A 27,979-nucleotide genomic window follows, 5' to 3' on the forward strand; every position below is an offset into this window, starting at 1 on the left:
GTTGATCTGAAGGTGGAGGCCTAGAGACCAGGGCATTGGCTGCTGCCTTCAGAGCAGTCATCCAGGGGAGACGTGACAGCTCAGAGGAGGGTGGAGTGGGAAGAAGAGGACAGAGTAGAGATCTGTTTTGAAGGTGGAGGCCGAGCTAGCCTCTCTTGCAGACAGATTGGATTTGGGGGGGTGGGGGCGGGGCGGTAGGAATAGAGGGTGGATATGCTTTTGCAGTTAAACAGCCCCTAGGGGGTGACTTCAAAAACTTCTGCCTCCAAGTGCCCCAGACATGGAGTAGGCTCAGGGATTGTTCTCTTGCCTCAGAGCCTAGATGGGGGCACAGGGGACAGGGATACCTGGTGGGCCAGGAGGGAGGACGATGCCCGGTAAATGGATGCATAGTGGGACCAGGAGGAAGAACTAACTTCAGGTTGTTAGGGCACCGGGCTGAGCTAGCACCCTCCCCAGGATCTCCGTTATTCTTCTCAATAACCTTGAGAAATAGAGATGATTCCATCTTGCAGGGAAGACACTGAGATTCTGGGGAAAGAAGTGACTCGTCCAAGGTCCCGCCGCAGCCAAGTGACTGAAAGAATGAGCAGTGGGGATTCTTCGTACCTGAACCCTGGATTCCCATCTCCCAAGGTCAAGTCCCCCAGTCTCTCCCCGGTCCCCTATTATCCTGGGGATGAGGGTTGGGATGGACGGAAGAAGGAAATTTCACCCCAAAGTCAGTGCTATTCATGAGAGTAGATGGAGAAGCGGAACTATGTCCCACAGGAAGAGGGGGCTGGGAGCTCTGATTCCTGGGTCTGGGGGAGGTGGGGACTTGGGGAGCAGACATCCTGGGCCTGAGGGGGCTGGGGGCCCGGACTCCTGGGGTTGGGGGGCAGGAATTTCTGGGTCTGAGGGAGGATGAGATTGGGACCTGAAGCAGGAGGGAGGTGGGCTCCAGGAAAAGTGTCCCAGACCCGGGGTTCTAGGGATCCGAGGTGGGAAGCCGTGTGGACGCCGGGGGCGGGAGGGGGTAGGGGCCGGGCCGCAGTAACAAAGGCCTCTCCCTCCACCGAGCAACCCTCCTCGGCCCCGCCTCCCTGGCCCCCCGCCTCCCCTGATTGGTCGGCCTTCCTGCCCGTCAGCACCGCCCCCTCCCCGGGTCTGCAGCAGCTCCGGCCGCCTCGTCGCGCCCCCCCAGCCCCCTCCCCCCGCCCCCGCCGCCCCCCGGGCCGGTGCAGCCGCAGGCGGGGTCCCCCCTCCCCCTCCCCCTCTCCCCCCAGGCCTCGCGCGCCCCGGACCGGCCCCCCCTTTCCCCTCCCCCTTCGCGCCGCCGCTGCCGCGATGCCCCCCCCTGCGCCCGGGGCCCGGCTCCGGCTTCTCGCCGCCGCCGCCCTGGCCGGCCTGGCCGTCATCAGTCGAGGTACCGCAGCGCCGGGGGCGGGGGGCTCGGCCGGGACTCCAGGGTCCCGGGCGGGGATTGGGGGCGGGGGAGGGTGCAACCCTGGGCAGGGAAGAGGAGGCCCCCGGACGCGGAGGTCTGGGCCCGGGGGCGGGGGCTGCATCCTCTGGCTGGGAAAGGGGTCCTCGGACGTCTGGATCCATGCCCGGGGGCGGGGGTCCGCGTCCTGGGGCCCGAGCCTGGGCCTAGGGGCGGAGGTGTGCTTCTCCGGGCCGGCGAGAGGGTCTCGGACACCTGGTCCCGGCCTGGGGGCGGGAGTCTGCGGCTCCGGATCGGGGAGGGAGATAGAAGCTAAGTGAGGGTCCCCGGGCAGGATCTCTGAACTGAGTTGGTGGGGGTGGGAGGAGGGTAGGAAGAGGGATGCCCCGTCGGGGGTCTTCGTCTCTGCGTGGAGAGGGTCCCGCAGGGGGTCCCTGCCTGAGGGCTGGGGTAGGCGTTTCTGGGGAAAGGTTGGGGGGATGGTGTCTTCCCAGGGTCAGTAAGAGGAGGGGGCAGGGGTGTCCATAGACCTCCGTCCCACGGCCGGGAAAAGAAGGGGGTGGGGTCTGGTCTCCCAGCTGGGAAGGGGCTGAAATTCCCCAGCTGGGTGGTCTAGGTTGGGAGAAAGTATTAGTATTTGGAAGGTTGCAGTTATGTGGGGGCCAGTGGAGCTGGAGATCCAAGAAGTTGGGGTGCTGGGCTGGGGACTCAGATGTGGAAAGCTCTGGCTGAATATTTGGGTTCGGGGCAGGACGGAGCCTAAGAGACGAGCAGATTGAGGAGGGAGGGAAGGGAAGGGTTAACACGGGGTCAAAGGGTTAAACTCAGCCCTCCCAGTGTGGGAGGGGGACTGGGGCTGGTCTTTTGTTGAGCAGGAAGGGGAGAATGGAAAGTGGGGAGGGGGGGCTGGGGAGTGAACTTGGCAGTCTCTGTTTAGAGGACGTGTGGCTGGATCTTGTGTCTCCCCAGCGGGCTGGCAACCTGGGGATGGTCCAGGAGATGCCCCCTAAGGAGAGGAGGGGAGAGCAAGAAGGCAGGGGGCAGGGGACAGGGTTAATTCGGTGCTTCCAGAGGATTCCCCCAGGCCCTGCCCCAAGCCAGGATCACAGAGTCAGGGACACACAATCGAGAACACCCTAGAACCCCCAACAGTCTCAGCGAGACAGCGCCAGCGGCTCTCAGCCACCCGCCCACACACACCGGCCTCGCATAGCCACATAAACACCCATCCCCCCGGTCTGACCGGGAGCCGCACCTGCAGACACCCACGGTCACACAAACCCGGCCCTGCACACACAGGACACAGGATGCTGAGCCGGAGGGTCCCTCCCTCCCTGGTGCAGACCGTCTGAGTGCCCCTCCCACTTGACTCCTCTGAATCCCTGCCTGTCCGTGTCTCTGTCTCTGTCACTTGTCTCCTGAGGTCTCTCTCACATCTCGGCCATTTCCGGAGGCTCCCTGGCTCTGGGTGACATTCCGTTTGTCTTTGTCTCTGTCTCTGGGTCTCCTTCTCTCCATCCCTGCTGGGCTCAGCACAATTTCACATCTGTCCCTCCCTGCCTCTGGAACTGCTTCTCCATGTCACACCACATGTGTCTCTCTGTCTCTTTCTGGCCCCTGAGATGTGCCTTGGTCCTCATTCACTTCTGGGAACTCACGTCTCAACTCGCCCACTCATTTTCCTCCTTGTGCTTTCACTGTCTCTGGCTGTCTCCCGTTAGCTCGCTCTCTCTCTCTTCCTTTACTCTCAAGTAACTTCCCACTTTCCTTCTACTTTGACTCTTCAGAACCCTAGAAATCACTGCTGTTCACAGGTGCTGGGCTGGGATCTTAGTGGAACCAGGAGGTGGTCTGTGACCTAGGTCAAGTCCAGTCCCATCTCTGGGCCTTTTGTCCCCCATCAGAGAACTGCGAGCAAGGGGGACAGGGCAGAGTGGGGGATGAGCTGAGACGGGATTAGGGAGGCAGAAAGAGAGCCCCACTCACCCACCACCCTCTGACCATTGGGGCTGAGAAAAAGCCAGTGGAAGATACACCAAATTGCATCTCCTCCTCTCTTTTATTCATTGGATGGTTTCCAGATTACGGGAGGAAAGCATACAAGTGAACCATCCACTACAAATATGCATAAGAGCAAACCCCACTGAGTCCCGCTCCCCTACCCTCCCCAAACCCACTCTCGAGAGGGAGCCGGGGTCCACAGCCCTGGCACAGCGTCCCCAGCCTTCTCCCACCTACACAGTCAGACACGCAGTTCAGCATCTGTAAGGGATTGGTTAGTTTGTTGATGTTTTTCCCCAGATAGAAACAAAATAAAGCCATTTCTCTGCAAAACTGGCTTTTTTTTCCCACTTAACTCTACCTCCCCAGCATCTGTAGATATTGTTCTATCGTGCCTTCCCCCCCCCCTAAATTCTTTATGCCAACACACACACACACACACACATCCACTTAGAAAAGTAGATGCTGCAGGAGATTTGGGGGCAATTCCTTTGCCATATTACACGGAGTGGGGACAGGGTGAACCTGGGCATGGGTGGCCCCCCAGACTCCCGGTTTGTCTGGACTGTGGGCGCCGCATCATCGGTTCATTTAACAGGTATTTACTGAGCACATAGTCGGTGTTCTAAGCTCTGGGAATCTATAAACACAGCAGTGAAGTCCCTGCCCTTGCAGAGCTTACATCCTAGTGGGATGGAGAGAGATCCACAAAGTAAAAAAAAAACCTCAGAAGTAAACAGGTAATTTCAGAATGTGATGAGTCACGTAGAGAAAATAAGAATGACTCGGCAGATGAGTTGGCCTTGTGACCTCAGGTGGTGTCTGAGCAGCTGAGGGGAGTTCAGACTGAAAGGAGGGGAGAAATCAGCCTTGGAAAGATCCCAAGGGAACGGCAGAGGCAAAGGCCCTGCGGCGAGAACCAGCGGAAAGAAACAGCCAGCATGTGGAAGGTTCCCGTGCTCTTGGCTCTGCAGCCAGACTCCGGGCATCAGTGCTAAGAAGGACTTGGGAGATCAGCAAAGAGGAAGAGGGCTCTGGGGGCTCCTCAGTGGCCGTTAGACCAGACCCAGACCCTTCTTACGGCTCTTCCCTGCCAAAGCCACACGGACCCGCACTCATGTGGCCCCCACCCCTCCCTCCAGCCCGGCGTCTTCTCCCCAAACGCCCGCCACAAGTTCACACACACTCCTGGGCCTCGGTTTCCCCATCTGTGAGTTCTGGGATGGTGGAATGTAAGCATCCCCTGCATTGGAGGGTCCCATTTCCACCTAAGTTCCTTTGAGGGGCGGCAGGCGGTTCTTATGTCCAACTCAAGGTCACTCAGCTTGTTAGAAATCCCCTTCTCTCTTTTTTTTTTTTTTTTCGTTTTGTTTGTTTGTTCGTTTGTTTGGCTGCATTGGGTTTTCATTGCTGCGCGCGGGCTTTCTCTAGTTGCGGCGAGCAGGGGCTACTCTTCCTTGCGGTGTGCGGGCTTCTCGTTGCGATGGCTTCTCTTGTTGCGGAGCACAGGCTCTAGGCATACGGGCTTCAGCAGTTGCAGCACGTGGGCTCAGTAGTTGTGGCTCGCGGGCTCTAGAGCGCAGGCTCAGTAGTTGTGGCTCATGGGCTTCGTTGCTCCGCGACACGTGGGATCTTCCTGGACCAGGGCTCAAAGCCGTGCCCCCTGCATTGGCAGGCGGATTCTTAACCACTGCGCCACCAGGGAAGTCCCAGAAATCCCCTTCTCTCAAGAGAAGGGAATTCACCCACTGCAACCTTCATCCCTTGGTTTATCAAACGGGTATGAGAGCCACTGGTCTGGACTGGCAGAGACCCGTGTGGTCCGTCCCATCACCACTGGATCTCCCGCCAGGCTGGCACCTGCCCCGTAACCATCCCATCAGCCAACACACATAGAGCTGTTTGCAAGCACTTAACTAGCAGGCACTGTATTGTGTCCGTTGCTCGGGTGACCTCCTTTCATCCTCTCCCCCACAACCCAATGAGGGAGGCACGATGATCGTCCCCGCTTACAGGTGGGGAAACTGAGTCTCAGGGAGGGGAAGTAACTTGTGCAACCCAGTGGCACAGCTGGGATTTCAACCCTGGCAGCCCGGCTCCCCGGTCCATTCTTTTAGCAGCCTGGTCATGCTGGCATGGTCGTGGCAGAGCAGATGCTGACCGCGTCCGTACATGCGTCGCCGACTCAGGGGTGGGTGCTGGGCGTAGAGCAACCTACAGGCCAGACCTGCTCTGCCCCCCTCCCTCCACTCCCGGGGGACCGACACCGAACTGGGGGATAACAATAGATGTTTCTTTAAAAAGAAGGTGCTGTTAGGAACAGCTAGCATTTCTTGGGCCCTTTTTGCCTGCTAAGTGCTGAGCTAAACATTTTGCTTGCACATTCTCATGGAATCCCTGACAAAAAACCCTCCGAGGGAAGAACTACTATTTTTCTCCTTTCTACAGTTGGGGAAACTGAGGCTCAGACTGGCCGGGGGTCACCCAGCCAGGAAATGGAGGGACAGACATTTGATCTCTCAGCCCAGTCTCCTTAGGGCTTTCTTAGCGAGTCTCTAGAGACCATCCATCCCCTCTACAAACAGTTCCCTGCTCGGAGCTCAGCCCAGCTCTGGGGGACACAACCAAGATTCGGGCCCTCAGGGAACTCCTGGCCAGGTAAGGAAGACACCACTGGACAGTGTCCCAGCTGAGTCAGAGGGTATGCAGTAGAGAGAGTGGAGACTCTCTGCCTTGAACAGTCAGGGAGGTCCTTCTGGAGGAGGGGGCATTTGAGTTGGGGTTTTGAAGAATGTGTAAGAGTCCAAGAGGCGGCAAAGCATGTTGTAGGAATCCATTTACATTCACTCATTCAACAAATATTTCCCAAGGCTTTCCAGGCCAGGCCCTGTGCTGGAAGATGCTGGGGATACAGACCTGAGTCAGACCCAGGCTCTGCCCTCAAGAAACTTATAGCTGGGACTTCCCTGGCAGTCCAGGGGTTAGGACTCTGCACTTCCACTGCAGGGGGCATGGGTTCAATCCCTGGTCAGGGAACAAAGATCCCACATGCCGCGTGGTATGGTCAAAAAAAAAAAAGAAACTTATAGTCTGCTGGGGGAGACAGATACAGTCACCACAGCTGTAAGGGAGGTAGTCCAGGCATTGTGGGAACACAGACTAGGGCTGGAGGGGGTAGGGAGTCGGAGTTTCCCAAGGAGAATTCCTGCAGAGGGGACCTCATGTGCACTAGCTTGTTTATTTTTATATTAAACATCTCTTGAGGCCTCCTGTGGACCAGGCCCTGAGCTGGGTGATGCTGGAGGTGGGGAGACCCAGGCCCTGCCCTAAGAGGCTCCCGTCTGGTGAGGAAAGCAGACCTGAAAACGGTGCAGGGTGACTGGGACTGAGAAAGAGGGAGGAGCCGGGCCCGGTGACAGACAAGGTGGTGGAATGGCTAACCTGACCCCCACCCCCATTTACCGAAGCCCAGAGAAGGGAAGGGACTTACCCAAGGTCACACAGCATGGAGGGTCCTCCTGAGCCTGGAGTCTGGGAACTGCGTGAGACAGACATGCAGACCCACAACATCCAAATTTATAGACACACAGACCAGGAATCGAAGACCCACTTGAGATAACTTCATCACTCATCTCCCGAGACTGCCCGCAGCCAGGGCCCAGCTGGGCGTGCTGGCGAAACAGATGGTCTGAGCCAGGCCCTGCCCTGGAGGAGCAGCTGGGGGAGGCAGAGAACTCTGATCCACGGAGCCCTGGGAGCAGAGCGGGAGCTCACATGGGCTCGGATGGGCCATCTCTCCTAGGAGAGGCCCCCATATTCTAGGTCCCTGGAGAAGGAGAAGCATTTTGATGGGAAACAGTGGGAAGGAGGGAGAGGGGAGAAAAGTGGGAAATGCAGAGCTGGGCTACACTAGGGGAGAGGAAGCAGGAGAGTGACGCCGGGACCCCGGACTCCAGGCTGAGGGGCTGGGACTTCGTCCTGGGGGCCACTCCGAGTGTTGGAAAGATCCCCCTGGCAAGGAGTGTGTGTGTGTCTGTCTGTTTTTCTGTCTGCTGGACATATGATTAAGATCCTGCCCACCTCTGTGAGGTCCACACCCCCACCCAGGGCCCTAGCCTGAGCTCAGGAGCCCTGGGTTCTTCCCTGAAGTGGGGCACCTTGGACAGCTTCCTCTTCAACCCCCAGACTGGGGTTATCCTCCTTGAACCCTGGACAGTGGCCGTCACAGGGCTGGGGGGAGGGGGGGCAGGTGGGGTGATTTCGCCCCCTGGGAGGTATCTGGCAATGTCCAGAGGTAATTTTGCTTGGGGCAGGGGAGCTACTGGCATCTAGGGGGTCGAGGCCAGGGGAGCTGCGGAACATCCTACACCGCACAGGACGGCCCCACAATGAAGAATCATCCAGCCCTCAATGTCAGTGGTGCCGAGATGGAGAAACCTTGGTCTAGGATGTGTGTGACCAGGGGTATGACAAATCCTGTGGGGTGTGGGTTTGTGTGTGTGCGGATAGGGCTGTGTGTGATCTGATCAGAGGTGACAGCGTGACTGCATGCGCCCGATTCTTGGCCCAGGGCAGCCCCTTTGCATTTGAGAGGCTACAACTGTGTCGCTGTTTCACTGCACAGGCCGTATCTTCATGCACGACTTTCCAGGGCCAGGGGTGGCGATGAGCACAGCCCTCCGGCTGGTAGTGTCACTGTGACCGATTCAGCCAGTGTGTGTGTGTGTGTGTGTGTGTGTGTGTGAGAGAGAGAGACAGCCCTCCAGGTAGGGCTGTAACCGCGTGTAGACTTTGCACCTGCGTGTGTGGGCCCGCTGGTGTCAGTGTAACCGTGTGGGTCCGGTTGTGTATGGTGGGGAGGATCAGGGTGCCGTGGCTGCGTGGCCTGGAGCTGTCCCTCTGGTGGCTGAGACGCATGCTTCTGGGAGAGAGTTGTCTTTCCTAACTGACCTTCTCCTGGGTGTGTGTCCTGGGCTGTGTGCGTCAGCATGAGTATGTAGGTCTCTGTCCCTCTGAGCAGGACCCATTGCCATGCGTGGGGCTATCTCCTGGCCCCTGGGCGGGCTCTGCGCATCTTTCCCGGACCCTGGTGACTGTGTGTGTGTGTGTCTGTCCCCTGGCCGCCCCCTCCTGTTACTAGGGTTGTGTGTGGCAGCATCCTCTCTGCACAGCTCAGGACGGGCAAGTCCCTTCCCTCCCTCCAGGGCCCTTCAGATTACAGGAGCGACTCTGGCCCGGGCGAGCCCAGGGTGAGGGGCTGCAAACCCCCAGGGCCTGGCGAGCCCACTGCACTGGCTCTGGCCCAGCCCCGTCCAGAGGGTCTGCTGATGGAGAGGGCCTCCGGGAGTCGTTGGCGGGACACGGGCAATTAACTCATTAGATTAATGAGCTCCTCATCCTGGGGCGGGGGCCAGGGCAGCCCGGTGTAGGCCCGTGCCGCCCAGGCGTCCAAGGTCATCGGCTGCCTCCTTTCCCCTCCTGGTGCTGTCTCCATCCGCCACCTCCGCGTGCCCAGCTCCCACTCCCTGGCCCCAGTCCAGCCGCTGGCCACGGTCCACAGAGAGATGAATGGCGGGGGGAGAGGGGGGCGGCGCTGCAGCGCGCAGGCAGGCGGCATGCGCCCTCAAGGGCGTGCCCCACCGGGCACGGGCACACGGGGGAGTCTGTGTAGACGCGAGGGTCTCTGTAGCACGCCTCAGCGCGTCCTGGGCGTCTGTGATAGACGTGTGTCTGCGTGGATATTCGCGTCCATGCGTGTTTGCATTTGCACGTCTGGATGTCTGTGTGCACTTATGTGGGTGTTGAGTATCTCCCTGAAGCATGTCTTTCCACGTGTTTCTGAATAAATGTGTGTACCTGTGTGTATCTGTGTGCACATGTCTGTTACATCTGTATATGTATCTGTGTATATGTGTATCTATGTACTCGTGAGTCTGTGAATATGTGTATGTGTGCCTGGGTACACGGATATCTGTGTATGTGTGTATTCTTGAATCTGTGTGTATGTGTGTCTGTACACTGTGAACATGTATGTGTGTGCCTTGTGCCATGTCTGCGTGTGTGTCTGTGTACATGTGTATCTGTGCTTGTATATGTACCTGTGTGCACATCTGTGCATATCTGTTTGTATCTGCGCATATGCAGTTCTGTAATTGTGAATCTGTGCATATGTCTGTGTGTGTGCACGTCTGTACACAGCATCTCTGAGTGTGTATATGTGTTGGTGTACGTGTGTCTGTGTGCACGTACATGTGTGTTTGTGTGTGTGATTGTGTGTTGTCTCAATGTCTCTGGAGGTGCATAGGTTTGTGTGTCCCAGTCTGTCTGGGTCAGTGTGGGCTTGTGGGAAGGTGTTGCATGTGTCTGCTCTGTGTCTGCCATGCGTGTCTCTGAAAACAACAGTGAATGTGAGTGCCAGTGGGTGTGGGAAGTGTATCTGCTGGGGGGTGTGTGTGTGTGTGTGTGTGTGTGTGTGTGTGTACAGATGTGTACAGTCCTGCCGAGCTGAGCTGCCCTCCCTTCCACAGGGCTGCTGTCCCAGAGCCTGGAGTTCAGCTCCCCTGCGGACAACTACACAGTGTGCGAAGGTGACAATGCCACGCTCAGGTAGGGAGACCCAGAGGGTGCTGCCCCTTCACCTTCCTTGGGGGGAAATGGTCCTGACCCCCAGGCACAGCCCACACCTCCCCTGTTAAGAGAGAGGTCACTGGGGCCCAGACTCTGGGCCCAGGTCCACCCCTGGGCCTCAGTGTCCCCATCTGTCAAATGGGTGGAGGAATGGTGACCACCACCTGGGTTGTTGTAAGGATTCAAGAGTCTGTACACACGCCCTGAGCTTAGAGAGCCTGGCACACTGTGCCTGCTCAGTGAGAGCCAGGGTTACACTCCCCCAGCTCTCTGCCTCCCCAGTCTGGGTCTGTCCCCCTCTCTCTGAGTCTCTGTCCCCCTCTCTCTGGGTCTCTGTCCTTCTATCTCTGGGTCCCTCATCATTCTGCATCTTTGTCCCTCTCCCCCAGTGTGTCTGTCCCCCTCTTTTTGGGTCTCTGACACACAACAATCACTCAATAACCATCAGCTGTCATTCTGTTGTGCACTTGGGCTCACAGCTCTCCCTCTCTGAGGCTCAGTTTGCCCACCTGTAAAGTGGGTGCAGTCATACCTGCCTCCAAGGACTGCAGTGGGAACTGGAGATGCAGTGGGCCTTCCTCCCACCACCACCAAGCCCCCGCGACGGGGGACCCTGGAGGGCCAGGTGGGGGTGAGGGATAGAAGAAAACCACCCTGCCCTCATCCTCCCCGCCAGCTGCTTCATTGACGAGCATGTGACCCGAGTGGCCTGGCTGAACCGCTCCAACATCCTGTACGCGGGCAACGACCGCTGGACCAGTGACCCGAGAGTGCGGCTACTCACCAACACGCCCGAGGAGTTCTCCATCCTCATCACCCAGGTGGGGCTGGGCGACGAGGGCCTCTACACCTGCTCCTTCCAGACCCGCCGCCAGCCGTACACCACTCAGGTCTACCTCATCGTCCACGGTGAGCCCTCAGCTGAGGCCCTGGGTGGGGGTGGGCGGGATGGGCCCGGGTGGCGGGCGCAGGGGACAGGGGACCCTCACGTCCTCGCCGATCCCTGGGACACAGCCATGGGAAGGCAGACACACACCCTGCCCTCACGAATTCCAGCCAGGCAGAGGGAGGGAAAGTCACAGGCAACTTCTAGGGCAGGAGAGCTACAGAGGCGAGGGTGAACTCGGAGGAAGAGCGCATTCATTCACTCAGCCCTGTTTATGGAGCACCTACTACCTGCAAGCATTGCTCCACGGGCTGGGGACAGAGAAGGAGACAGGCAGGCTGTCCCTGCCCCTTTGGAGGTGACTTTCCAAGGAGAGGCAGCTTCCCAGACATAACGTCTGAGCTGAGACCTTCAGGTGGGTGCAGGGCTGGTCCCGGAAAAAGAACAGCACATGCGGGGGCTGGATGCGCAGAGTGGGAGAGGTGGGGTTGGAGAGATCCACGGAGAGGGCAGGAGGCTGCCTCACATGGCCTCAGAGGTGGTCTGGAGGGCAGGGAGCACTTGGAGAGACAGGACCACAGGGACAGCCCAGCGGGGCCGTTGACAAGCCCCGACTTGAAGCCAGATTCCCCCAGGTTCCAACCTCACCGCCACCACCCAGTGGCTGAGGGACCCAGAGCGAGCCGGGCGGTCTCAGACTCCTCATCTGCAAAACAGGGATGACGCTGTCATGTATCAAGTCCAAAACATCGTCATTTGGAAGGGGCACCTTTATTTTATGCCTTGCTAGAAACGGAAAAAAAACGAAACAAAAAAAATCCTTCCAATTAAACACTGGCGTCCTACATCGTAAAGCCAACCTGATTGGAGAAATGTGCAAACGGGTGGGGTCGAGGTGGGAAACGCCCCTGTGTGTTAGAATTGATGAATATAGCAACATCTACCCCAGAAGGGAGTAGTGAGGGTGTAACGGGTTAATTTTTGTCAAACACTTAGAACACTGTAAGCTTACACACAGTAAGCACCATACGAGCATTCGTTAAATAATTTTTTTTAATAATAATACTAATCAATAAAAATAGAGACGGGGAAGGAGGAATTCAGACCAGAAGATAGAAAATAGAAACCAAGTTAGGAGGAAGGTGGAGAGAGACTGAGAAAGAGTGAGGAAGACAAGACCAGCAGCTGGAGAAGGAGCCAGACCCAGAGGGAATGGAAAACACAGAGGATTTCTTACAGAAAGACAGAGGAATGTCAGCTGGACTCCTGGGTCTGAGGGAGGAGGGGCTGGGGGCCTGGACTCCTGGGTCTGAGGGGGGAGGGGCCGGGGGCCCGGACCCCTGGGTCTGAGGGAGGAGGGACCGGGGGCCTGGACCCCTGGGTCTGAGGGGGGAGGAGCTGAGGGCCTGGACCCCTGGGTCTGAAGGAGGAGGGACTGGGGGCCTGGACCCCTGGGTCTGAGGAGGGAGGAGCTGGGGGCCTGGATCCTGGTCTGAAGAAGGAGGGGCCAGGCCTGGATCCTGGGTCTTGGGAGCCCACATCTGGCCTCTCACTGACCTTCCCTCCGGCCTGCAGTCCCCGCCCGCATCGTGAATATCTCTTCGCCCGTGACCGTGAACGAGGGGAGCAATGTGAACCTGCTCTGCCTGGCCGTGGGGCGGCCGGAGCCCACGGTCACCTGGAGGCAGCTCCGAGGTGAGGACCCCACTCCTGGCCGAAAGCCCCTTCCCCCACTCTGCAGTCTGGGCCTCTCAATTCCCCATATCCCTAGCTAGATACCCAGAATCTCCCATTACCCCCCTCCTTTGATCCCCCCGGAACCCTTGTGATGACTGGATTTCCCCCTCCTACCCTGGTCCTGTTATTTCAGTGGAAGACCCCAGAGCCTTAGAGCCTTCCCCACTTGCCATCCCAGGCCTGGGCTGTTTCCTCCAAATCACCTCCTAGATCCCAACTTGCCCCGCATCCCCGACCCCAGTAGCCTCAGTCTCTTTTCCCCCAGTTCACAGGATTCTCCGGGACTCAGACCCCTACCACTAGATGGCCAGAGCCAGGTTACAGCCATGGCCCTGGCCCATGTTCCCGTCTCCTGCTCACATCACTACATCTCTGCCAGATGCCTTAGGCCAGTGCTTCTCAAAGTGTGGTCCCCAGGCTGGCAGCATTGGCATCACCTGGAAACTTGCCAGAAATGCACATTCTTGGGCCCACCCCAGAGTTAATGAGTCAGAACCACCCTTCCCCGCATCACCACCACAATCTGTCTGAACAAGCCCTTCAAGTGATTCCAGTGATAGGGCTAAGAACCACGGCTGCCCCCAAACAGAGTGCCAAGGGGCCTGAAAGGGACATTCCAGATCGCAGACATCACCCACTCCCCTTTTACCTAGATCTCTACTACCATTTCCCAGATCCCTAGATCCTCACTCACTGGGTCTTTGGAGACCAATTGTGCCAATCACTAGATCCCTTGGGACCCCAGAACCCAATAACTAGGTCTCAGATCCTTGGATCCTCCCCTCCTGGTTCATCTGAGCCCCACAGTCCTGGTCTCGAGTTTCTGGATCCCTGGATGCTCTTGAGCCCCAGAGGGTCTTCTGAGCCGGCGCTCTGTCATAAGACCCCAGATATCTGGATTGCTCATCCCAATCACCAGATCCTGATTCCTTGGGCCCCAAGGGCTAGATCCCAGAACTCTGGATCCTCCCCCACTGGGTCTGTATTTTCTGGATCTTTCTGAGCCCCAAGATCCTAGGATCCTCCCCACTGGGTCCTGTGAGCCGCATGATCTGAGTTATGGACTCCCAGATCACTGTATCCCCTGAATGCCCCCAATTCTAGGACCCTCCCCACTGGGTTCTAGTTACTAAGCCCCAGATTCTCATTCTCTGCCCCACCCCTAGCAGGAGATCCCAGGCGCGGCAAGCCCCTCCCCACTCCCACTGACCCGGGCACTCCAGGCCCTGCGCTGTCCGCCCCGCTGATGTGTGTCCGTGTTGTGCCCGTGTTGTCCCGTGTTAAGTGTTTGTGTCTGGCCCCGCCCCCTCCCCTCCCCTCCCCTCCCCCCACAGATGGCTTCACCTCCGAAGGCGAGATCCTTGAGATTTACGACATCCAGCGGGGCCAGGCCGGGGAATACGAGTGCGTGACTCACAACGGGGTGAACTCTGCACCTGACAGCCGCCGCGTGCTGGTCACAGTCAACTGTGAGCCCCCCTGGCCCTGGGCACGAAAGCGGGGCGGGTCCTGGGTCCCTGGGGATGAAGGGTGTGCGGGAGGAGGAAGGGGGTGAGTCTGCGCGAGGAAGGAGTCTTGGGGGGGGTGGGGAGATGCTGGAGACCTGGACTCCTGGTAAGGAGAGAGGAGTGGGCTGGGGGTGGGACCCCTTTGTCCCCACCCGGCTAGGAGAATTCGCTGACCCTGGTCCCTCACCAGATCCTCCGACCATCACAGACGTGACCAGCGCCCGCACAGCCGTGGGCCGGGCCGCCCTCCTGCGCTGCGAAGCTATGGCGGTGCCCCCCGCGGATTTCCAGTGGTACAAGGATGACAGACTGTGAGGACGGCACCGGGGCCCGCCGTGGTGGTGATGGTGGTGGTGGTGGGGTCCTTGGTCCTTTGGACCGCGGGGAGGGGGGGGCAGAGGGAGCAGAGTACTGGCTCCTGAGAACTTGAGGGTCCGGCTTCTAGGTGTTGGGGTCCTCTGAGCCCCAGGGAAACTGTGGTGGCTTACTGGACATTTGGGTCCCAGGATGATGAATGCTGGAGCCTGGTCTCCTCCGGCTCTTCAGGAAGAAGGTCTGGGGTGGGGGTCGATACTGAGGATCTGGCAGAGAAGTTTTAGGGTTAGGGGACCATTGGGTCTGGGGTCCAGCGGGGCCTGGGTGCCCCTAGTGGTCGGAGGTACACACTGAGAGAGTCCAGTGTCCCTGAGGGGCTGGGCTGCCTGGAGAGGGGCGTCGGTGGGAGTGGCCCGAGATCCATGGGTCGCTGGGGTAGGGGACAGAATGTAGGGTCTCCAGGGAATCGGGGAGCCCGACAGTCAGGGGGCTGGGCTTTCCGCCTGGAGAGGGCCCCGGGCCGGGGTCCTGCGGCCTGGCCCCTGACCCGGATCCCCGGCAGGCTGAGCAGTGGCACGGCCGAGGGCCTGAAGGTGCAGACGGAGCGCACCCGCTCGATGCTTCTCTTCGCCAACGTGAGCGCCCGGCATTACGGCAACTACACGTGTCGCGCAGCCAACCGGCTGGGAATGTCCAGCGCCTCCATGCGGCTCCTGCGTGCGTCACTGAGCGGCAGGAGGGGCGGGGCCGGAGCGGCGTGGGTGGGGCCGGGGCTGAATGGGCGGGGCCAGGGAGGTGGAGATGCCGGGCCGCCCCCAGACTGTCCCCGAACTTAGGAAAGAGACGCACGCTCGACTGAGCAAGAAACCGATCCCTTCTACAGACATGTTCATTGGGCGCCCACTAAGGGCCAGGCACTGGGTGCTGGGGACACAGCAATGCACAAAAGAGCCAAGGTCTAGGGACTCGCACGGCTTATGGTCTAGCAGTAGTAGAAAAGCAATAAACAAGTAGACACATAAGTAAAAGGAAAAGCCAACAAATACACACATAAATAAGCAAAAAAATAATTTTGCATATCAATAAGGGCTATGAAGAAAGTAAATAATAGAATTGGGGATGGTAGCATTGGATAAGCTCATCAGAGAAAGCTTCCTGGAGGGGGTAACCTTTGAACTGAGACCTGAATGGTCAAGAGAAGCCAGCCCTGCCAAGATCTGTGGGAAGAGCTTTGTAGGCGCAGGGGACAGTGACCTGCCAGATGCTTAGACTAAAACAGAGTCAGAGAACAGGCGCACTGAGTGAAAGCCCAGAAAGGTCCCCAGGAGGCATCCTCAGACAACACCCTCAGAGCAGAGACAAGACGCCCGGGAGAGACACACATGGGGTCTCCCCACTCTGGGCCTCCTCCCCTGACCCCCTCTCTTTCCCCAGGCCCAGGATCCCTGGAGAACTCGGCCCCGAGGCCCCCAGGGCCTCTGACCCTCCTCTCCGCCCTGGGCTGGCTGTGGTGGAGGATGTAGGAAGAACCCAGTGCCCTGGAGTCCCCCCGCGGGGGGCCTGAGGCCGAGAGCAAGAGGAGAAGGGGGAACAGGCGCCGCGGGTCTCGAGGGGGCAGAGGAGCTCTCGGCCGCCGAGGAAGAAGAGAGGAAGAGGAAGGGGAGGAGGAAAGATCTTTACAGAACCCATCACTGTGAGGGATAACGCAAAATTATGCATCTTTCTACAGCCATTCCCGCCACTGTTCACCTTTCTGATTGTGACCCACCCCTGGCCACCCCACACCCCTCTCTTAGCTCAGGCTGTCAACTGGATCGCGTGTGTGTAGTGGGTGTGAGCGTGAGCCTGCACGCGTGCGTGTGTGTGTGTGTGAATGGGTGGGGAAGGGAGCTCAGCAGTCTTCCCTCCTCGACACCCCGCACATCCACTGCCCCCAACCTTGCTGTCTCTCACCTCTGGCTAGAGGTAGGTATGGGGGCTTCGTGGCGGAAGCTGTGAGGAGAGGTTTTCCAGGCTCCCTGCTTTCCCAATATGTGCATTCACACCACCCGCTCCCCACCCTGTTGAAAGGCTGTCTCCTGGGCAGGTTGGGAGTGGGCAAGGGCCTCACGCTTGTCTGTCAAGCTGTCACTCAGCCTCTGTGAGCAGGTGCAGGATCTCCATCTTGGCTCTGGGCCTCCCTGCTGTCAGCCGGCCGGCCGCCTGGAGCCAGAGGCCCCATCACTGGCTCAGTGGCCTGAGACCGTCCCACTTTTCCTGTCCCTCCCCACCCTGGACTTTCTGGCCCCCTCCTGGGCCAATCGGTGCTTCCATCCAACTGTCAGGCTGGTGCCTGTTGTCACCTGTCTGTCTCAGTGCTTTGCCCCACCCTGCCCCCCTCCCCTCGACCACCTGCAGCGCCAACCAGCTGCCTTCAGCCCCCCTGCAGCCGGCCCACAGGTGTGGGCTTGCTGGGCTACCACTCCCTGGCCTCTCCACCGGCTGAACCTCCCAAAGGCTGACCTGACCGCCCTCACACACACTCAGACACACACACACACACACACACCAGCGGCTGTGACCAGCAATAGCCCCCCGGCTCCAGCTGTCCTGTAGCTGGTGACCAGCTGTAGTTCCCCCCGGGATGGGCAACTGTTATCAGGAAGGGGCTCTGAGGCTGTGACTTCAGCTCTGATTGTAGGAACACCCCGCCCTGGCACATCACATCACACGAAGTGGGGGAGAGAGAGGCATCACACAGACATCCTGAGCCCAGACCAAGATGCCAAGTCACCAGCTCCAACTCCCGGGAGACCCCCTATAAACACCCACCCTGAACTACACCACCCAGAGCTTGGGAGGGGGAGACAGGGCAGAGCAGGGGCAGAGGGGCAAGGGGCAGTGACTGTACCTCAGACGGGGGCGTGGGCCCCATCCCACATTGTCTTCCATTCCCAGGGTCCGGGGGACAGGGAGGGCAGGGGGAGGGATGCAAGGGAGGGGGGACGGGGGGCCCTGGGGGCCGTGTGTTCCAAGTCATGGGGAGTGTTGAGACCACCACACCAATAAACGCCTTTTTCCAAAGTCTCCGCCTGCAGGTGTCAATGTCATTAAGGATATGGGTGAGTGGAGGGCAGAGAGTTGTGGTCATGGGTGGTGCCTCCCCAGCATCATTTCTGCCCTCCCTTTTCTCTTTGGTAGATTTGGAATTGACTCATTTGCAGAGGTGACCCGATTGGCTTAAGCCACTCGGCATAGCCCATTTCCCACTGTGACTGGTTTAGAGGTGGGCACATGACCCAGCCAGACTAATGATAGAGTGAACACCAGAGCTGTGTGGATTTCCCAAGAAGAGATGCTCTCCTGCTGGATCATGTGGCCCAATGGTGTGAAGTCTAGATCTGCAGGGTTCCTTTTCTCCATCGCATGGAGAGATCTTGGGTCTATGGGGATAGCAATGGTGGGGAAGACAACACGTGGAGCCTGAGAATGGTAGAAACACTATGGAATGCAGAGTGGAAGCTCTAGAGAAACTGAGTCCATGAGGACATCACTTGAGCAAGTGGGTCAAAACTTACCTGATGCCCACATTCACTTACATAAGCAATAAAGTCCCATGTATGTTTAAGCCAACTCATGCTAGGTTTTCTGTTTCTAGTGATTAAAAAGGAAATGAAAATTCTAGCTGATATAGATGTAGAGAGTCCAGGTATCCAGGACCCCAGCCACCACCTTTTAAAAAAGATCCAAGGACTGTATTTCCTAAAGGCCGCTTTCACCCCAATCTTTAACCAGAATCCTTTCCTTCCCTGAGACAGATGCTGGTTGCCTATACTTTGTTTCCACTTTCCTCTTTGCCCACCTCCCACGATACAGGCTGAGGTATTTGGTTTCCCAGCCTCCCTTGCAGTGATGTGGCCAGTTTTTGTTCAGTGAGACATAAGGGAAGTTTACTGTTAGGCTTCCGGGAAATTTTTTCCACCACTCAGGAGAGGAGAGGAACCCTGCTCCCTTCCTTTTGTCGTCAGATACAGTTGTGTGAAGATGTGAGCTGCAGCAGCCCTCTTGCTACGTGAGACACTATGCTGACCCACTGAGGGTGGCAGAACAGAAGGACACAAAGAGCCCAGGTACTTGATGGGGTCACTAAGTTGCTAAGCCAGCCTGAAACCACCTACCTCCATCTCTTGCCATCATTTATTTTGTTACTTACAGCCAAAAGAATCTTCATTGATGCACTCCTTAAATTTCCAACGAGAAACCCAGGTGGAAAAGGAAGGCATCCTGCTGGGGATGGTAGCAGCAAGTCCAGTCCTTCACTGGCCCCACATATTTGATCAGTCAACAAATATGGATGGCCTGCGGTGTACCCAACTCTGTGTTAAGTGCTCAGGATAATGACACGGTCTCTACCTTCGTGGAGCTCCCAGTTAAGAGGGGGTCGGAGGCTAAACAAATAGTTATGTATTTAAGTACGAGGAGTAGGAGGCTCAGGGCCTCTGGGACCTAACCCACGACTGAGGCATGTTAGGGTCATGGGTTAGGGAAGGGTCCTCTAAGATGGTAACGGTTACCTTTACACTTGAAAAATGAATGACATAGAGCAAAGAATACTGCTCCAGGCAAGTACACTCTGGGAGCAAAGGCCTGGAGGCAAACTTAAGTATGGTGGAGAGAAGCAGGGGTGAAATTTCTGGAAGGGAAGGTCAGAGAGGCTGTGACAGAGGCCAAACCACAAGACTTTGAAGGTCACGATGAGGAGTTTGGACAATATCTGAAGGGCAACGGGCAGCCATAGAAGGGCTTAAAGAGAAGAGGGACGCGATCTGATCTAAGATGAAGACTCTGGGAGCTGGATGGAGCGTGGCCTGAAGCAGGCAAACGTTGATATAGGAAGACCTTTCCAGAGAATGGAGGCAGGGCGCCCTCTCCAGCTCGGGGCAGCACAGCAAGCCCTGCCAGTTGGCCACAGATCCTCGACTGCTTGAAGGTGGTGCAAGCCACACTGTTAGGTCAGCAGGAGTCTCTCCTAGCCCAGGAGTCCCATTTCCTTAGTTGCACAAATACAAGGCGAGTCTTCTTCTGCGCTGAGAGAGGGAGACAGGAAGTCCCACTTCATGGGTCCAACCTTCAATCACAGCAGGACAGGAGGTCCCCTACTGCTGCTGGGGTGAAACAGGAAGTCCCGCCCCAAAAGTCCTGTGCAGAGCAGGCCACTAGCCCTGGTCACACCTGCGTGGCTGCCCGAACAGTCTTGGGGACCCCATGTGAAAAGTTGACTGTCCTGGGACCAGTGGCCTGGAAGAGAAAGGAGGGATGGGGGACAACTTCAGGGGTTACCCTGGATGTGACATAACTCACCCTTTTCTAGAGCTAGCTCGCACCATTCTGAAATTAGCTGAGTTCCCTCCGTTTGCAAGGAGGAAAAAATGTCTAGCCACCCTTGGGAGAGATAAGACATGCAACAACCCAAATTTTATGGGGAAGAAGACGTTCTATCCCACTTTGGAGAGAAAATGGAAGTTTTGCCAATTTTTATGGAGAAGAATGGAGGCGTTTTCCTTCATTTGGGGGGGAATTGGAATCTCGCACTTCTTTTAATATATATAAAAATTGGATGGGAAGTCCTGTTCAACTTTTATATATTAAAAAAAAAAAAAAAAGACGGAAAATCTACCAACTTTGTAAACCAATAAGAAAAGCTGGAGGAAGAGAATTCAAACCATCTCCTCTGCCTGACTAAAACACAAAAAGTTCCACCCCCATTCCAGGACACTGGGGCACCCACACTCACTGGGTGAGCCCTGGTTGGGCTAGGGTCATCCAGTGGAACACTGAGGGGCAGAGGCTGTGGGGTCTGCTCTGGGGTCACGCTCTGAAACTTCCTTTCCGGTAGGGAGAATACACGTGTCAACCTGGAATGATGCTTCTTTTTGCTAGGAGTCTGTCCTGGGAAAGGGAGGAGGAAGAGAAATAGAAACAGTTGATTGGCTGCTCTGACATGCCCACCCAGTCAATGGCAAGGGAAGCTGGGCTGAGAGGTGGAGCCTTACTCAGATTGGCTGATATGGAGGTAGGAAGGCAGGTTGGATGAGGTAACTGCTGCTGATTGGTTCAGAGCCTGAACCAATGGGACTCTTTGTAGGGAACCTACCAGTTGGTCACTCACTCACCTTGAAAGTGGCACAGATAGTAGATGCACAGGATGAGAAGTGCTGCCAGGAGCGCCAGGCCCAGTAGGGAGCCCAGGACGATGCCAGCGATGGCCCCGGGGCCCAGGGTGGGGCCTGGAAGAGACCAAGAGAAGGCGGATAAGGGGAGCAGGAGCCAAATCCGGACCTGTTTCCTGAGCCCCCTGCCCCAGCCCCCCTCAGAACCCAGGAATCTGGGACTCCAGCACTCTCAATTCATTTAACATTTCCTGAGCGAATGTGGTGTGCCTGGCATTCTGCCAGGTGGTGAAGCTCCATTGGTGAGCAAACCAAGATACCTGCTACCGTGAGGATTAATTTTAGGAGGGAAATCAGAAACGAATGTGCAAATAAATAACATAATTTCAGATTGTGCTCAGAAGAAAAAATAAATGGGCTATGATAGAAATAATGGAAGGGGAGGTGACATTTAGAAAAGTTGGTGAAGGAAGGTCCTTGAGGAACATTTGAGCAGAGACCTGGGGAATAAGGAGCTGGGCATGCTAAACAGGGGGAAGGGTGTTCCAAGCAGAGGGAACAGAACATGCAAAGACTCAGAGGTAGGAAAGAGTTTTCTGCGTTCAGTGAAAACTGTGGGTGGCGGACACGGAATGAAGGTGGAAGAGGTAAAGGATGAAGTTAGAGGGATTAACAGGGGCCAGAGCCTAGGCATGAAAGGCTTTTAAGCAAGGCAGCAACAACGTGATCGGATTTGCATAACTACGGCTTCTACCTGGAGAATGGATTGTAAGAGGGCAAGAGGGGGCATATAGAGACCAGGTAAATGGCTGCTGCAGTCCAGGCAAGAGAGGATGGTGGTGTCTGACCAGAGTGTAATGGAAAGAAGTGGATGGATTGGGAAAGCATTTCAGAAGGAAGTGATGGGACCCTGCTGGTATTTGGGATGTTGGAGGTGACATCAGCACGTGGGTGGTGCCATGTCCCAGGATGGGAAGACTGGAGAGTTGGTGGGGGGTGGGGGGGGAGGGTGTAGTTTGGGAGAAAAAAACCTCAAGAGATCTATTTTGGACATGTAAAGTCTGAAATGCCAGCTGGACATCCAAAGTGAAGATGTCAAGTAGGGAGGTGGCTTTTCAAGTCTGGAGTTCAGAGGTCTGGGCTGGAGATCAGACATCTGAGAGTCATCTGAGTATTAATGATATTTAAGGTGATGAGAGTGGACAGGCCACACTGGGGAGAAATATAGGTGGAGATGAGGGCTGAAGACTGACACACCCAATACTTAGAAGGTGGGGAGTGTTGCTGGTTGAATTGTGTGTCCCCAAAAAAGATACAGTGATATCCTAACCCTCAGTACCTGTGAATGTGACCTTCTTTGGAAATAGAGTCTTTGCAGATGTAATCAAGTCAAGATAATATGCAGAGACTTCTTTTCCAAAGAAGGTCACATTCACAGGTACTGAGGGTCAGGACGTCAGTATGCAGTAGTTCCCCCTGCCCTTATCTTCAGGGGATACATTCCAAGACCCTCAGTGGATGCCTGAAACCACAGATAATACAAAACCCTATGTATTCCATGCTTTTTCCAGCATCACTACTCTTGCGCTTTGGGGCCATTACTAAAATAAGGGTTACCTGAACACAAGCACTGACGTAGCATGACAGTTGAGCTGATAACTGAGACAGTTTCAAAGTAACGGGCAGAATACTCTGGACAAAGGTGTGATTCACATCCCAGGTGGGATGGAGGGGGCCAGCGTGAGATTTCATCACGCTACTCAGGCACGCAATTTACAACTTATGAATCGCCTATTTCTGAAATTTTCCATTTAATATTTTCAGACCACGGTTGACCCCTTCAGAAATCAAAACCGAGGATAAAAGGGGACTACTGTATCTTTGGGGGGAGACACAATTCAACCAATCAAGTCGAGATGAGATCATGAGGGTGGGCCCTAATCTGATATGACTTGTGTCCTTACAAGAAGACAGAGGCAGGGCTTCCCTAGTGGCACAGTGGTTAATAATCCGCCTGCCAATGCAGGGGACACGGGTTCAAGCGCTGGGCCAGGAAGATCCCACAGGCCACGGAGCAACTAAGCCCGTGCGCCACAACTACTGAAGCCCTCGCGCCTAGAGCCCGTGCTCCGCAACAAGAGAAGCCACCGCAATGAGAAGCCCGCGCACCGCAATGGAGACCCAATACGGCCAAAAATAAAAACAAATAAATAAATAAATTTATTTAAAAAAAAGAAGAAGAAGAAGACAGAGGCACACACAGGGAGGAGGGGGAGGCTGTGAGAAGCTGAAGGCAGAGATTGGAGTGGTGCCAAGGATTGACCGTCACCATCAGAAGCTAGAAGGAGGCAAGCAAGGAGTCTATGCGGAGTCTCGGAGAAAGCATGGCCCTGCAGACACCCTGATTTCAGAATCCTGGCCTCCAGAGTTAGGAGAGAATACATTTCTGTTGTTTCCAGCCACACAGTTCATAGTACCTTATTACAGCAACCCCAGGAAACTAACACAGAGAAAGAAGGAAGATCCAACAAAACAGACTGACAGGAGGAAGCCCAGGAGAAGGGCTTCTCAGCCCAGGAGGAAGCCCAGCAGCTCTAACTCACCGGCGCGGTAGACCTGGCTTTGGGATGGGGTCCCTGGCTGGTGCCCCAGAGTGGGCAGGATACGAAAGACCCAGACCCGAGGCTTCTGAGGCAGGAGGGGCACCACAGCTGAGCGATCCCGAGGTCCGAGGGTGAGCAGGGAGATCCAGTCCTCGGACGCGGTGGCTCTGCTCAGGTCAGGGCTCTCTACCTGTGCCTGGATCTGGAAACTGCTGATCAGGGCCCCTCGCTCCACATCCCAAGTCAGCACTGCTGCATCCCGGGTTCTCTGCAGCCTCCATGAGGAGATAGAAGGTCCTGGCGGGGGGGGTGGGGGGGGTGGAATCAAGGTGGGGGTTGGATTCATGGGTCCTAGCAGGGAGAGGAAAGAGGGCCACGGGCCTGGACTCCTAGGTCCCAGGGGCAGAGGGTCTGGAGACCCCAACTCCTGGGTCTAAGAAAGGAAGGGACTGGGGGCCCAAACTCTTGGGTCTGAGGGTTTCATGGAAAAAGTGACTGGGGTCCAGGATTCCCTGACGGGTCAGGGATCTGGGGGTGGGAGTTCTAGGGTCTGGGGTCGGCGGAGGCTGGGGACCAAGATATCTGTGTCCAAGGGAGGAGGGAACTGGGGGCCTGGACTCCTTGGTCTGAGGGAGGAACAGGCTGGAATCCCAGTCTCCTGGGTTTGAGAGAAGAGAGGGCTGGAGGACCTGGGTTCTGGGAAAGGATGGGGCTCACCAGTGAGGGTGATCTCATCGCCCCCAGCACCCAGCGCCCCACTGCACAGCACGGAGTAATTTCCCAGGTCCCAGTCCAGGCTGAAGTTGCCGATGAGGAGCCTCTGCCCATCCTGGCTAGGCTGCAGGCGTCCCTGGCCTCCGGAGGCCAGGGGCCGCCCTTCCCGGGCCCAAGATGCTCGAGAAGGTGGGGGACAGCCAGAGGCCTGCAGCGCCACTTCCGCCTCCCCTGACCGTGTCTCCTCGACCATCGGATGCAACAGCACCTCTCGAGGGGCCTCTGCAGGTGGAAGAAACCCAGTCAAGAAAGAGAACAAGTCCTGTGCCCTTTGGTGAATCTAATAGGGCACCTTAGCCAAAAGAGGAAGATCTGTCCTTTCACTCACTCCCTCGTTCATTCATCTGATTTCCTTAACAAGGACTTAGGAAGTACGTAAGACAGGCCAGGTCCTGGCCTGGGAAACTCATATTATTCTCAACCATGTATTGCTCTGAACACGTGGGAAAGTGTCAGCCCTCTTCCTGGGTCCAGGAAAGAAATTTTGGCCCCGCCCCTGCTTGAGGTATAGGGAAAACCTCATACCTTCTGTAGGGTTAAAGATAGAGGAAATCTCTCTTCCTGTAGTTAGGAAGTCCCCTTTTCTCAAGTTCTAAAGGAGGAAAGAAATAGCCCCTCCTCCTCGGGAAACAGGAAAGAAGTCCCACAGGCTCTCACCCGGGGTGACAATGCAGGTGCGCGTGGTCATCAGGTGGCGAGCAAGGCAGGTGACGGGGACGCCGCTGAGCCGGGGGTGGGCGGGGACAGCCTCCAGGAGCACAGAGGACACCGGTCCCGCCTGGACGCCTTTGGGGAGACCCTGGAACTGCAGGGAGGCGGCAGGGAACCCGCCGGGCCACGAGCAGCGGAAGCGGAGGAAGCGATCCCCAGGACCCCCTTCGACTGAGCACTGTGGGGACCCGGGGGGCAGATCTGTGGAGGGGAGGGAGAGATCAAGGGGTCAGTCAGTTCTCTCCCAGTTCCCCTCTAGCCCCGCCTCTCGCGCGTTCACTCCACCCCTTCTTCACCTGGGCCCGCCCTGTAGGCACTGACCCCGCCCCGTTCTCTTACAGACCCCGCTCCCTTTCCCCGGCAACTCCTGGGCTAAGTGGGCAGTCGCAGCCCCACTGACTGCCCCCCTTTCCGAAGGAAACTTCATCTTCCCACACTGTTACCTGTCCTTCCAAACGTAACTCCGACCCTTTTTTCTAGCTCCACCCCTTCCACCAGGTTACTTTGGCCCCCCCTCTTTGATTACTCCGCGAGTAGCCTCTTCCTACTGAACCCTCCCCTTTTCTTGACATCCCTGCCCTTCCTAGTGGACCCTGCCCCCTTTCTAAGACGACTCTGCCCCTTTCTAGAATGATTCCACCCCTTTCTCTCGTGACTCTGCCCCCTTTCCCAGGTAACTTCTCTCTCTTGCTGATCCCACTTACTGGCCCAAGCAACTTAGTCCCTTTCCTTTCTGTCTCCTACTCTTTGCCGTTGAAGTCCGCTGCTCAATTTGATGAGACGCCTTCATCCCCAGGAAGCTCCGCCCTCTCAGTGCTGGCCCTGCCCCCTCTCCTGGCCTACCTTGCTCCTGCCCTTCTCTTGTGCATCCCCCCCGCCCATCCCCATGGGGAGATCCCCATTCTACGGGGATCTCCGCCCCTCCCTGCCGGCCACGCCCCACCACGCTCTTTCCCCCCGCCCATCCCCCCCGGGTATCCCAGCCCCTTGCCGGTTCCGCCCCTTCTCCCGGGCATCTCCGCCCTTCCTTGGTGACCCCGCCCCTCCATCCCACCCCGCCGCTCTCACCCGCCACCATGAGTTTGAGCAGCGAGCGGCGGCGGTGGCCGGTGCGCGGGTTCGCTGCGAGACAGGCGTAGGCGCCGCCGTGGCCGGGCCGGACCGCGGGCAGCAGGAGGCGCGGGCCGGCGGGCACCGCGGCCTCGGCCGGGTCGGCCAGGCTCCATGCGATGTCGGCCGGTGGCCGCGAGGCGGCGGTGCAGCGCAGGGTCACGTTGCTGCCCGCGGTGACAAAGAGGGAGGGGTCGGCGTCGCGGTCCGAGGAGACAGTGATGACCGGCAGATCCGGGCCGTCTAGGCGGAGGAAGGGGGTCGGAACCGCGAGAGTCGGGGTCAACTGGGGCTCCTCCAGGATTTCCGGAGACTGGACCGCCAGCCCTCTCCTCCCCAGGGACTCCAGGAGCCTGAGCCCTCAGATCCCTGTCCCCGACAGGAGGCACCTCCGCACTCACAGAAAACACTGACGTTGGCCGCGGCCTCCGTGTGGCCGAAGGGGCTGTGGACGCGGCAGGTGTACCGGGCCTGGTCGCTGCGCGTAGGGCGCGCGATGAGCAGCTGGTCGCCCTCTACGCGGACCCGGAGCGGCTCCACTCCCGCAGGGTCCGCTGCCCCCAGGACGCGTCCGTCCCGGGTCCAGCTCAGCTCCCCGCGACCCGGCTTCCACCCCACACAGCGCAGCCGGAGCTCCGCCGCCCCCTCCTCGGTCTCCGGGACCTCAGGCTTCACCGACAGCTTGGACACGGGCTCTGGGAGAGGGGGAACGGACTCAGGACTCGGTTCTCAGCCCTCTCGTCCCTTAGGCCCAGGGAGCCCCAGCCCCCTCCACCTCTTACACCCAGGATTTCGCCCCAGCCGAGGCCCCCTCTTAGTCCTCCTCTTAGCCCCAAGAGACCTCTTCTTCTCACAGACCCGAGTCCGAGTACCCAGCTCTCTCCTCTCTGGGACTCGGGAGTCCGGGCTCCCAGGAGTTCTGGTCTCCAGGTCCAGTTTCCCTCAAGCACCCGTCTTGACCCCCAGCTCCTCTTCTCCCTCCCTCCAGCCCAGAAGTCCCTCTCCCCTGTCTAGGAACCCCTTCCTCTGGGGCAGGAAGCACATCCTCAAAAGAGCAGTAACCTGCCCACAGCAGCCCCTGCAGCCAGCACTCTGGACCTCAGGGCCCACTTACCATATACACGCACCATGAACTCCCAAATCTGCCGCGAGACCCCGGCCTGGATGACCTCAGCTGTGTAGAGCCCAGCATCCTCTAGCTGGGCAGAGGAGAGTTCCAGACTCCCTCGGGTCTGGTCAAATCGTAGGCGGTCTCCGTACTTGGGGTCCAGGCTGATCAGAGGGTCCCCTGGCCCCAGACCCCCAGCTACCAGCACCTTGGAACCTTGGCGCCAAACCACCAGAGGGGAAGGGGGACCAAGGCCAGGAACTGGAACCAGAGGTAGCTGGATTGTGGTCCCCACCAGCACCGCCAGAGGGCCCCCCACTTGCGGGGGCAAGCTTGGCACCGAGCGGGCCTCTGAGGGAACTTTGGAATCCAGGCTCTGGGCAAAGAATTTAAGATCCTGATCCTGAGGGGAGAATTTTGAAACTGGGGCCTCCACAGAGACATTAGTATTGGGGACTTGCCTTTTGGCAGCTGGGGTCTTAACAGAGGAGGAAGGCCCCGGGTTTGGGGCAGGAACTTGAGAACCCGAGGTACGAGGAAATACTCGGGAACCAGGGATTCCAGAGAAGGGGTCCAGGTTCAGATGTTTGCTCTCAGCAGAAACACTGGACCGGAAGGACCCGGGCACGTCCTTCAAATTCAGCACCTCAGGAGACCATTCAGAATGAGGGATATCAGCAGAGGCTTTTGAACCTGGAGACTGATCTGGAAATTTCCAGCTGGGGGGTTTGACGGGGGGAACTTTCAAACCCGGGCCCTGGGAAGAGCTTTCTGAGTCCGAGGAGAGATTGGTTCTCTGAATTCCAGAAGAGGCTTTGAAGGCGAGGACTCTTACTCCCGAGGCTGCAGAGGAAAGGAGGGGAGGGAGTTGCTGGGCTGCAGAAAAGGGAAATTGGTGGGCAAGGGGCTGAGTGGGGGGCTTACCCAGGAACAGGAAGAGCAGCAGACCCCGCGAGGTGTCCATGGTGCCAGCTGCACCCGCGAGGATACTGGGGCAAGACCCAGGGCCTGCACCCATTCCTCC

At 57.5% G+C, this 27,979-nt stretch overlaps 2 protein-coding genes across 2 annotated transcripts; one reads left to right on the forward strand and one right to left on the reverse strand.

Moving 5' to 3' along the window:
* The first annotated feature begins 1,196 nt into the window (after nt 1-1,196).
* On the forward strand, nt 1,197-17,520 carry IGLON5 (IgLON family member 5). The gene is made up of 8 exons (XM_061173878.1): nt 1,197-1,408; nt 9,955-10,033; nt 10,731-10,963; nt 12,516-12,635; nt 14,012-14,146; nt 14,376-14,496; nt 15,063-15,217; nt 15,935-17,520. Exons 1-8 carry the CDS (start codon nt 1,330-1,332, stop codon nt 16,021-16,023), a joined length of 1,011 nt encoding a protein of 336 aa, XP_061029861.1. The 5' UTR covers nt 1,197-1,329; the 3' UTR covers nt 16,024-17,520.
* Nucleotides 17,521-19,408: 1,888 nt separating this feature from the next.
* VSIG10L (V-set and immunoglobulin domain containing 10 like) lies at nt 19,409-27,973 on the reverse strand. The gene is made up of 10 exons (XM_061173754.1): nt 27,880-27,973; nt 26,962-27,798; nt 26,249-26,542; nt 25,806-26,090; nt 24,684-24,938; nt 23,970-24,248; nt 23,253-23,549; nt 20,653-20,766; nt 20,274-20,428; nt 19,409-19,777 (listed from the first exon to the last, which is right to left on the reverse strand). The coding sequence occupies exons 1-10, from the start codon at nt 27,971-27,973 to the stop codon at nt 19,706-19,708; spliced, it is 2,682 nt and encodes an 893-aa protein (XP_061029737.1). The 3' UTR covers nt 19,409-19,705.
* Between the last annotated feature and the right edge of the window lie 6 nt (nt 27,974-27,979).

Source organism: Eubalaena glacialis, chromosome 18, assembly GCF_028564815.1.
Source record: "Eubalaena glacialis isolate mEubGla1 chromosome 18, mEubGla1.1.hap2.+ XY, whole genome shotgun sequence".
Lineage (NCBI taxonomy): Eukaryota > Metazoa > Chordata > Mammalia > Artiodactyla > Balaenidae > Eubalaena > Eubalaena glacialis.